The 12,381-nt window shown below is 43.3% G+C and overlaps 1 protein-coding gene across 8 annotated transcripts in view; it reads right to left on the bottom strand.

The window, feature by feature from the left end:
• SORCS3 (sortilin related VPS10 domain containing receptor 3) overlaps positions 1-12,381 on the bottom strand; it is a 612,545-nt gene that overhangs the window by 421,758 nt on the left and 178,406 nt on the right. For all 8 annotated transcript variants that reach the window (XM_021072812.2, XM_021072813.2, XM_084993359.1 and 5 more), the window contains one exon: positions 6,762-6,829. In XM_021072812.2, the coding sequence (XP_020928471.1) occupies positions 6,762-6,829 (68 nt within the window). The remainder of the gene's footprint in view (positions 1-6,761; positions 6,830-12,381) is intronic.

Raw genomic sequence — 12,381 nt, 5'->3', positions numbered from 1 at the left:
GTGATCCTTTCTAGCCCTGTGCCTCTTTGTCTCTAGGGCCAACAGCCATGATGACTTCAGTTGGCAAGAATCACAGCCCAAAGACTGAAAAGTTCCAGTGACTCCTCTTCTATTTCTGGGAACAGATTTACATTGCCCTCCTTTCATTTCAGGTCATCAGAGGTTTGATATGGATCAGGTCAGCCCTTGACATTTCACCTATTCCATGTACCATAATATTATAAAATCATTTCCCTCCAGAATAGATAGAATTTTTTATCTTTTGCCTTTTGATAAAAGAGATATGCATCTCTTTGGAGAAAAAAAAAAAGTTACCCCCAAATGAACTGACAATATTTGTAAAAGTAGATACTAGACCTCCACTAAAGATAGCAGTCGCTAGCCTTACTTAGCTATTAAGCTCTCAAAATGTGGCTGTTCCAAATTAAGATATGCCCTTAAGTATGAAATACACTCTGGATTTCCCAGACTTACTGTAAAGAAGGAAAAGCTAATGCAAAATAGCTCATTAATAAATTTTATTTATTAAATATTAAAATGATAGTTTTAGATAACTAGGTTAAAGATAATTAATAAAATTAACCTTCAATATTCCTTTTCACATTATTGACTGTTAGAAAATTATGTACCACACATACATTTCTAACTGGACAGCACCGAACTACAGAATATGGATCTCAGTTGCAGAAAGAATATTTTAGCCTAGAAGTTGAATTCCTAGCCTAGGTACTCTAGAGCAATTTTACCACTCTGGGAATTTCTCCCTCTCCCACTTTCCATGTCATCCCACTCTCCTACACATGAAAAAAAAAAAAAAGCGTCTTGTAGGAGTTCTCTAATGGCTGAGCAGGTTAAGGGTCCTGTGTTGTCACTGCTGTGGCAAGGGTTCCATCACCTGGGAACTTCTGCAGGTGGCAGGTGTAGCCAGAAAAAAAACACGATCTCTTATTCTTGAGGAGGCCATGAGTCCATTCCTGTCCAGCATCAGAGCCCAGCACACAGGGTAGAATGAGCACAGGCTTAGGAGTCAGATAGGCCTGCATCCTCCTACTTACTAACTCCGTGATCTACAGCAAGTTATTTAACCTCTGGAAGCCTCAATGTTCTCATCTGTAAAATTGGGGGCAGTGATACCTGACTCTCTAGTTTCTTGTAAAGAATAGAACAAGATGGCTCAGGTAAAGGAATGGGCCTAGAAAAGCAGCTCGGTTACTCATGGATCACATGGTGATGGCACCTCTCCTGAAGCGTCTCCCTGGCTAGGCACCATATATCAGGGACTATTCTATCTGGTTTATGTATCTTGTTTCATTACAACTTCACAACAACTTTATGTGGTGGGTGTGAGTACAATCTCCATTGTACAGATAAAGACATGGAGGCACAAACCACAATTCAAAATGATACATGCACCTGTATGTTCATAGCAGCACTATTCATGATAGCCAAGGGATGGAAACTAGCTAAATGTCTATAACAGAGGAATGAATGCACAAGACATGCCCATGGTACATGAATGGATACAATGGAATACTACTCAGTCTTGGGGGTTTTTTTGTTTCTTTGTTTGTTTGTTTTTTGTATTTTTAGGGCCACACCCATGGCATGTGGAGGTTCCCAGGGTGGGGGTCGAATCAGAGCTGTAGCCACTGGCCTACGCCACAGCCACAGCAATTTGGGATCCAAGCCTCATCTGCGACCTACACCATAGCTCACAGGAAACACCAGATCCTTAACTCACCAAGGGAAGCCAGGGATAGAGCCTGAGTCTTCATGGACGCTAGTCAGATTCATTTCCGCTGAACCACAATGGAAACTCTTACTCAGTCTTAAGAAAGAATAAAATAATTCCATTTACAGCAACATGAATAGAGTTAAAGATTATCATCCTAAGTGAAGTAAGTCAGAAAGAGGAAGACAAATACCATATGATATCACTTATATGTAGAATCTAAAATAGGGCACAAATGAACCTATCTACAGAACAGAAACAGACTCACAGACATAGAGAACAGACTTTTGGTTGCCAAGGAGGAGGGCATGGGGGAGGGAAGGATTGGAAGTTTGGGGTTAAGAGATGCAGACTATTACTATGGAAGGGATAAAAGACAAGGTCCTACTATATAGCACAGAGTATTCAATATCCTGAGATAAGTCATAATGGAAAAGAATACAAAAAAGAATATACATATAAGTGTATATGCATAACTGAATCACTTTGCTGTACAACAGAAATTAGCATAACAATGTAAATAAACTATACTACAATAAAAAGTGAAATGAAATGAAATAAGAGGTGAAGAAACATGTCCAAAGTCACCCAGCAGCTAAGTGGAGGAGTGTGGACTTGAACCTAGGCCATCAGTCTCCTGAACCCAGGCTTTCATGCTTAATTACTTTGATGAGAAGGAAATCGATTGATGCTGAGCCTCCTGACCATGACTCATCTGTCCTCCTCGGGTCAGGCTTCTACAAAATCTAACAGAGTCAGTCTTCAATATCACTCTTGATGGATGGACAACCTCCAGGCTTGACCCACTATGGACTAAAAACACCCTGAAATTGAAGCCCTGAGTCTGTTTTAAAAGTCCATCCCCAATCCTTATTAATTCTATAAACTTGACACCCTATATGTAAAATGTCCCTTGACTAAAAGATGCCAACAGATGGTTGTGTTAAATGACCAATTTATGCAACCATCCCTGTGTCGGCACAGAGAAAAATTTTGAACACCTCCAGTGTAAAGGCACTAAGGAGTTCCAGAAAGAATATCACAGAGGCACATGCTATTGCTACACTACAGAATGCCTTCAAACAGGCTTTTGTCTATTTGGAAATAGATGGCTTCTGAATTATTAATCCAGTGAGGCAAATAATTATATCATACTGTAACCTGGCAGGGAGTGTCATCTTATCATGACAGCTGCTGCTCCAGGCACCTCTGCTGTACAGAAAATTGAAGAAGAGTCACCAAATTCAATTTAAACTTGGTTAAGCACATTGGGCCGAATCACAGAAATGAAAGGGTGTGTGTTAAATTCCGTTTCTTTTCTCTGCTCACTGTGTTATAAGTACAATCACAGTGCCCTGGGCTCTAACTGTAACACATATCATTAACAATATAGAAAAGAGGATGGATACACAGATCTCTAGGGAATGAGTGGGGAAGACAATTAAAAAAAAAGTGAAAAGACACCTGATGAGGTCTTAGGAAGTTGGAAAATTCCCACAAAGTTTAGGAGAAGCCCTTTTCCTCAGTCACACTCTCTGCAGGGGTTCCTATGCTGAGCTTTATCAGACCTGTGAACCCTCTGGATCATAACACAAAAATATATCCATGTATAACATTTATCTGGAGGAAAAGCCCAGACCATCTACCAGCCTCTTCACATCCCTGAAAGGTCACACCCTATATACTGTTATCTAGAAGCTCTGCTCTCAATAACCCCTTATGGTTTGGACCCTTCTGTGAATGGCTGAGTCCCCGCCCCCTCCCTATCTGGTCCCATACCCAGCTGTTTTCCCTGCTTCCATCCTGCCCGCCTTACTCCTGCAGCCCAGCCTTTGCCCTGTGCTGAGGACATTTTCCCACTTTCTATTTGCCAAACTGCATCTTTTCCATCATTCCAACACCAAGCTCAGAGAATTTTGTCGACAAAAGAACGCCTTTGACTAGGTAGACATTGCTATTCCAATTCCCCCCAGTCAGCACAAAGAAAAACATTGTAAATCACTCCTCTCCCCTCCATACCCCTAGTCATCACCCCTGAAGATCTGCGCTAATTCCTAGATAATGCAGAATGCATTCCCTTTGGTAGCCAACGATATCCATTCCCTGCAGTAGTAGATCCTTATAAACAAAGTCAGTCATAAAATGAAAACTATAAAAACACCCACAGCTAGTATAATCATTAATTATTACCATTAATTGAGCACTTTCCACCTGTGAGTGGCTGTCCTAAATGTTTGTACATCTATTATTTCATTTAATCCTTACAATCCATCCATGAATTTATTCATCGAGCAAACAGTGATGAAGTACCTCCAGTGTGCCAGATGCTGTTCTAGGTGCTGAGGATACAGCACTGAATTAAAATGGAAAAAATCCTCTGTCTCTGCAAGCTTAGATGTCAGTTGGTGGAGGTAGGCTATGAATAAATCAATAAGTAAATCTTTAGCAGCTAGAGGGTGACAGGCACTAAGGAGGATAAGGCAGACAAGTGATGGGACACACCGTAGGGAAGGAAAAGGCCTCCCTGGTGAGGTGAGCAAAGAGGAGGGGCGAGAGGGAGGCATCGCCCCCTCGGAGAACAGAACTCAGATCCAGGAAAGGGCTCTGGGGAAGAGAGGCTGGCTTGCTCGAGGAACAGCAGGGCAATGTGGCTGCAGCAAAAGTAGGATCTGTACTCTCTCCAATTTGCATTCAGGGGAACTGAGACTTAAGACAATGAAGTGGGTTGAAAGGCAGCCCCCCCCAATACATCCTAACCCCAAGAACCCGCCACGGGACCTTCGTTGAAAAAGTGTCTTTGCAGATGTAATTAAGTTAGCAATCCAGAACTGAGGTCATCCTGGCTTACTTGCTGGGTCCTAACTCCAATGGCAAGTGTCCTTCTCAGGGGCAGAGAGGAGAAGGCACACACACAGAGGAGAAGGTGAGGAGGGCAGAGAGGGGAGTAACACAGTCCCAAGGGACATGGACAGCATCAGATGCTAGAAGAGACCAGGAAGGATTCTCCCTAGAGCCTCCAGATGGGGGTGGCCCTAAAGACACCTTGATTTCAGACTTCTGCCCTCCAGACTGGAAGAGAATACACTTCTGCTGTTCTGAGTCAGCCAGCCTGTGGTCCTGAATTATGGCAGCCCAGAGAGGTTAGGCAAAGTACCAAAAGCTACACAGCTCTTTGGGGGGACAAGTTGGGATTTGAATCCTGGCCATGGGACATCAGGGTGCCCTTGGGGCTACTCAGCTATCTACTGTCTCTGACATATACCAGTAAATACATTAGCTTTTATGAGCATCAGGCACACAATCTGTCACTAGCACTAAATACCCTGGCTTTGCCTGGCCCACTCCTAGAACTACCAAAATTTTCCCAAAATAAGGGCTGCCGGGTATAGCTGTTTCCTATTTTAAGGATAGGATTTTCTGGCTTGTTCCATTATTTGCACTGGAGTCGGACTTAAAGGATTACCACAGTATCACTGTGATTGGGCCTGAGGGGATGGTTCCTGAGGCCCTAATTCTCTGGGAGTCCCATGTGAGTGGAAGCAGGCAAGCTTTCATCTACAAGAGGCACATTGGTTACTTATACCTCAGCCAATTTTATCCAAGCATCAAAATCAGGTTTTGGACATCCTGAGCAAATGGAGGCAAGCCTCAGTCGATATGAGCAATTAACCCCTAAATATGTAATAGATGCTGTGACTGTTCCCCTTCCTGGGAGCATGGCTCTGGCCAGTCCTCTGCAAAAAAATGGGTCAGAGGAAGAAGCAGCCAGGCAGGCAGATACTCACAGCCCAACCCCTCTACTCCCAGACCCCAGGAGACCCTCAGGACAGGTTCTGGGTTGATAACATAGCCAAGTGAATGGCCTTTTGTGACAGTGTTCTCCCCAGTTTACAAATGACAGAGGGAAAGGAAGAGATACACAGCCCTCTTGAATCCCAAGGACATGAAATGAACAGAGCATGAAGCGCCAACTCAGAGTGGCTGATGAAACTTGCTGGTGTCCTGTGTGACAGCCAGCAGCCTGGCTGTGACGGTAAGTGCATGGGTGAGGAAGTATAAGGACAAGTGAGTGTGTGGTGTTCTCTGTGCAGAGAACTCCCAGGTTCACAGCTTCCTTAAAGCCCTCTCTGATGATCCCACCCACAATTTTCTCCCTGCCCCAGCCTCCCATTAGGGTGCATTTATCCAGCTTGTACATGGATTTGGAGCCCAGGGTTCACAAAACTGCTATTATTTCTTTTAAAGTCTATTTTTTAAAACAAATACATATTTTAGGAGTTCCCACTGTGGCACAAGGGGATCAGTGGCATCTTTGGAAAGCTGGGACACAGGTTAGATTCCTAGCCCAGCACAGTGGGTTAAGGATCCAACATTGCTGCAACTGCAGCATAGGTCACAACTGCAGCTTGGATCTGATCCCTGGCCTGGGAACTCCATATGCCATGGGCTAGCCAAAAAAGGAAAAAAGGAAAAAAAAAAGTATATTTTTAGGCTGAAAACAAGTTTTAATATACAATATTAACATATCTGTCTTTATCCCAATATAGTTGTAAAGTGTCTATTTTAATATTATTTTATAGAGGAAGGAGTCCATGAAGGCTAGAACCACAAAAGTCCACATGTGTCTCTTCCCAGAAGCACAGGCTTCTCCAGAATCACAGCATCTCCTAGGCACAAAGGATAGGCAACAGTCCCAGGCTGAGACTCACACCAAGGCCAGCATCCCTCTGACAGCACCTCCCTTAGCCACAGTCCTGCTTAGCATGCATGCTCTGATCTCTCTAACTAGACTCATGTCCATCACCTCGAAGGAGATGCTGAAGGACCACAGAAGCAACCATGGTGCCAGGAAGAACATGTGATGGGCTGCACAGGAAACCAGCAGAGTGCTAAAGGAACTTGCACACAGAGGCCACCAGTGCCACAAAAGAGGGCCTTCAGGAGGCGGCCCATCCTCTGCTCCTTTCAAAACATGCCCTCGCATGAGATGAACCACAGCAGCTAGTTAAGAATCTCTGATCAAACTTACCTCCAAAGCGAGCTCTCAGTCACGCTCCCCAGGTTGAAGTCATACAGCTTTGTCAGGATAAGTATGACCTGAGAGAGGAAGGAGGAGGGCAGAGGAGAGGAACACAAAAGGGGAGGGGAGAGAAAAGGAAGCTGATTTTAGTTTGTGTAACCATTTACAGCACATCTCAAATCACCCAGAGGAGGGCTTAGCATTTATCTGTTGAGTTGAGGGGTATTATAGGATCAAGCAAGGGGGAAAAATTATTAATTTAATGCTTCCTCGTTAACTGGTAGCATTTATTTTAATCCTGACATTGCTTTGCATTTGAAATAAGACATGTCAACAGGAATTAACTGGGTATTGGCAGTTGTTTCCCACATCTGTCTTCCTTCAAGGTCAGTCATGGGCTGGCTGGCTCTGTTCACCCATATGACCACCTGGTGATCAGAGGATGGGCCTGCCTTGGATTTGGAAATGACTCTGACTTGTAGGATGGCTTGATTCTATCTGTTTACAGAGGGGCTCAAAGAGATTTTACGTCTTCATCACTAGGGCCTCAGTAGCCATACATACTTGAATGACAGAAAAGCCCAGTCCCCAACATCCTCTAATGCCACCTGCCTTCTACCACATCCCATTCATGAAGTAAGCATGACTTTAGACTCCACTGGGCTCCAGGATCACTTTCCTAGCTCCATCTGAAGCTAAGAAACCCAGAGAGAAGCTGTACATGTCCAAGAGCTGGAGCTGCCTATAACAGGGTTAGTAGTTATCTGAAATGATCTTTAGTTGGCCAAGATGGTCCCAGGCCCTTTAGTCTTCACCAGTTGGGGACTTCGATTTCAGACATTTCCCTGATATGAGCAGATGCCCCTCATGTGCCTGGACGGTGCTTAGGCACATCTCCATATTCACAAGGATGGTAAGTGCATGCACCTGAATTGATTTTAATCAAAACACAGGTGCCTGATACACAGTGCCTGCCTGCACACATGATAATCCAGTTACACATAAGTGTGCTTGTCTAAATTTAATGCACAACCCATTTCACTTTTCTCAGCTCATCCCATTCCACAATTTAACTTCCTCCAGTTCATTTGCACAACAGCCATTAAACTCTTTCCGAGATAATGAATTTCTGCCACCAAGATGGGACTTTCCCATTCTAGGTATCCATTTAAGAGTAAAGGAAAATAATCAGCCACTATATTGAACATTTTTATGGCATTTAACCAACGACAAAACACTCACATTGAGATTTATTCTCATCTGGCACCCCATGGGGTCGGTCAACACCATTCCCATTTCTTTTATGTAAACTAAGAAAAAATTAGAGGCAAGGATAAGACCCATTATGGGTCAGAGAAAGTCTGTAGAAAATTTGGTTTGGAACATTCAACTTCTCTGCAGGACCATGACTGGAGGGTTCATAGGTCTGCTCTCAGATTTTATCCTGTGATGGGAATTGTAGGTTGGCAAGAAACAGCCAAGCCAAGAAACACATCAATGATGTGGCTATTTGGCAAACAGTAGAATCCATCAAGCTACCTGTCCTATTAGCATCGCACAACAGCAAGGAGCAGGTATCCTCTGAAGACCATTGTTCTCCATGGTCACTCAGGGGTCCTTGCCTCTCCCATTAATGGCAAGTTTCCTCATTTGTTAAATTCAGGGGCTAATGAAGTCAAGGAGCTTATCCACACCTTCTCCAACCAAATGCCTAGCAATGTGCTGATCATTCCCATTTGTTGAATTAATACAAACACACACACACACACACACACACACACACCAGACTTCTCTTCTTCATCTTACCTCTTTCATCTACAAAGTCATGCTCATGGTCACTATGAGCAGGCCACCCCAAATTCTGGACAAACCAATTCGGTTATGCTCTTCTAGAAACAGATCAGAACACACATCTAAAGTCTACAGGAACAAGGACTACTTCATTGTCTCCCAGCATCAAGCCTTTGGGGGCATCAAATAATCTCCCAAAAGTGCAAAGCCCACCAAGAGAGAAGAAAGAGATGTCAGGGGTAAAAGTTCTACTTAAGTAACAGAGCATCTAACAATCAACTGGGTCTGGAAAACCCATCTAAGAACCCAGAGCTGTTCTCATTCTATTAGTCTCTATGCAATGCTTGGACCACTCTCCTTCCCTCCCTCCATCTTCTCTGCCCTTAACATGTTTCTTGTGTATCTTGTCTTATGTCAGTGCCTGCTTCATGGAGGATCCAGAAAATCACATCCTGCTATACCTCCATGAGTGTTATTTCTTCCTTCATGGTAAATAGTTTCAATTTTACCTCTTAATCCACACCCTTTCTTGGTTATAAATCTTTCTTGGTTAGGCTCCTTCTGCCTACTGATGACATCCAGATTCCTTACCTGGTATGTAAGGCAGCCCACCGCCTGACCCACATATTCTCCTCCAACTACTTTTCCACTGTTCTCAAGAAACTGCCCTCTGCTTTAGCAATCCAAGTTCCCAAGGAGCTGCAAATAAGCCAACCCCATCTTCACATCTCTGCTTCCTTTCATGCTGTATTGTAGCACTGCCTGTGCCCCGTCTTTTTATTAGTGCCTGAATGTGCCTGCTTTTTTCAAGAAACAGTTCAGTGTGCAACTTTTTCAGGCAGCCTCAGGACTGTCCCAACCATCAAAGTTTCTCTCTGCTAAAGCCCTATCACACTAAAAACCAAATTACATGATTTGCCACTTAGTTAAATGTAATCTTGATAGCCTCTGGATATCATATGATCTGCTTTCTCAATTAGATTCCAACCAGCTTGAGGTGAGGTTCAGGTTTTGTACTTCTGTCTCCCTAGGAGACAGGCTCAGCATGTCAAGGGTTCCTAAAAATCATCATGTTTGAGTCAATGAAAAATAATGGTGTTTTAGCGGTAAAGCACAGTCTTCAGAAGGGGACGGAGAAATCTAGTCTATTTCCCTCATTTTACAGATAAGGAAACTGAGACATGAAGTCCGAATAACACGTGGCTTTGACCAGGTGCCCAGGGGACTGTTTGTCCTACCCCATGAAGAAGACTGGAGACCAACGACCACTGAGGAGCCTGCTACATGCAGATTCCCTGGTCTCATTCCAAGCAAGTTTGACTTGATGGATCCTGGAGAGGGTCCAGAAGTCCTCCCATGGCTGTTAGAGGATCACAGGTGGAGAAAGACTCCATCACACTATCATTCTTCTCCCAACTCTGTGGCAGAAACACCACCCTTCCGCTCCGGTGGAATCCTGATCTAGAAAAAAAAAAGCCTGGAGGTCCCGTCGTGGCTCAGTGGTTAACGAATCTGACTAGGAACCATGAGTTTGCAGGTTCGATCCCTGGCCTTGCTCAGTGGGTTAAGGATCCGGCATTGCCGTGAGCTGTGGTGTAGGTCGCAGACTCGGCTTGGATCCCGCATTGCTGTGGCTCTGGTGTAGGCCGGTGGCTATGGCTCCAATTTGACTCCTAGCCTGGGAACCTCCATATGCTGCAGGAGCAGCCCAAGAAATGGCAAAAAGACAAAAAAGAAAAAACCCTCCCTTTAAACTGAGTTGAACATTACCAAGAGAGCAGGTCACAAGAGATGCATGAGGAGGAAGTCTCGGCAAAAACACCCAGAACCTCCAAAGGAAAGGTCCAAACATAGAGAATTAGAGGCCAGGACCTTCCTTTGCCTTGGAGCCAGCACAGAAGGAGAATAATAAAGTTATGAAGAGATGATAATATAATCTTTAGACTTAAGATATTTTGTGCCTAGCAAAGAAAACGAAGATTGAAAGAAAGCCCACCAACCACTGGCTTCTCTCACCACTCACAGCCTTCCAAAGGCCAATGGAAAGAAGGAGATTACCAGAAAGAAAACTGAAAGTAGATACAATAAACCCACTAACAAGCCCCAGGCTGCTGGGCAAGGTCTGAGATCAGAAAGAGAAGATATGACTCCAGTGTTCATTGCAGCACTATATACAATAGCCGAGACATGGAAACAACCTAAATGTCCATCAACAGAGGAGTGGATAAAGAAGATGTGGTACATATACACAATGGAATATTACTCAGCCATTAAAAGGGAAGAAATAATGGCATTTGCAGCAGCATGGATGGACCTAGAAATTATCATGCTAAGTGAAGTCAGTCAGACAGTGAGGCACCAACATCAAATCCTATCACTTACATGTGGAATCTAAAAAAAGGACACAATGAGCTTCTATGCAGAACAGACACTGACTAACAGACTTTGAAAAACTTATGGTTTCCAAATGAGACAGGCTGGGGATGCGCTGGGGGTTTGAGATGGAAATGCTATAAAATTTGGTCATGATGATCACTGTACAACTATAAATGTGATAAAATTCATTGAGTAATTAAAAAAGAAAGAGAAGATATGAGTGTATCCAAGGAGTCACCAGTGGATAGATAAGGCAGGCAGGGCAAGTGGAGGGGGTAGCCTGAGATCCATAGCAAGGCATGACTTGACTCCTCTCCAGGAGGGCCCCAGATGACAGCTGGCAGTCAAGTTCCAAAGAAAAGGAGGGACCAAACATTAATTTAACCCCTACTATGTGCTAAATACCACAGTCAGTACATCTTAACCTTCACAACAAACTTTTGAGACTGAGCAGGTGGAATATAGCATCTGCACTTTACAGAGGAGGAAAGTGAGTCATAAAAGCTAAGTAATTTGCTCCCCAAGGCACAAAAGTAGCAAGAGACAGAGCCAGCCTTCCTACATGGGGCTATGAGATCCAACCATGCTGGTTCCACTCAAGGCAATGCTCCTCCACTCCACAAATATCTGTGTGAGATTTTTGTGTGCAAAGCAATGAGCAGGCACATTGGGAAGAGAAAAGCACAGCCTTGCCAACAAGGAGCTTATCACTCAGTCACGAATTCCACAAACATGTACTGAACTCCTCTTATGTGCATTAGAAAGTCACCTGCTAAACTCTTGGGAATAAAAAAAATGATCCAGAGCTCAAGGTCCAGGTGTGAAGGTAACTTTTGTTTTCTTTGTTCTTGGAGAAAGAAATAGGAAACAGATGTGTAATTAGGAAATAGACAAATTTTTGGGAGACCCAAGTTTGTCAAATCAATTCCTCTTTGACCAACCAGTTAAAACACTGGGATGGGGGTGGGGGTGTGCTTTTAGATAGCAGTAGAAATGAAAATAAACTGTAATAACATATATATGTATTCCAATAATAATAATAATAATAATAATTAGAATAGATATTATATATATTTATATATATATATATATATATATACACACCTACATATGTACATATAAAAGCTCCCATGTCCTATACATAGACACATATAAACTTAAATTGGCATCAGACACCCTCTCTGGAATAACGTTTGTTCATATATCTCTTACAGCATTTATCACAATGGATTAAGGTGACTTCTCCATGTCTGTCTTGTCGCTTAGATTGTGAACTTCCCAATGCCTAACACAATGCCTGACACATGGCAGATGCCATACAAGGTCCACTGAATGAATTATAAATGAATGACAATAAAAGAAGGTATGAGATGATGAATGTATCTGAGAGGCACAGATGATGTGCTATAAGAGCTGAAAGGAGGAAGCAATTAAGTCCAGAAAATGTGGTCAGCAAAGCCTT

Source organism: Sus scrofa, chromosome 14 (assembly GCF_054392235.1).
Source record: "Sus scrofa isolate SSC_HxYL_T2T_F1_AM1 chromosome 14, Sscrofa_HxYL_maternal_Yorkshire_Landrace_v2.0, whole genome shotgun sequence".
NCBI lineage: Eukaryota > Metazoa > Chordata > Mammalia > Artiodactyla > Suidae > Sus > Sus scrofa.
This window is presented reverse-complemented; position numbering and strand designations above follow the sequence as displayed.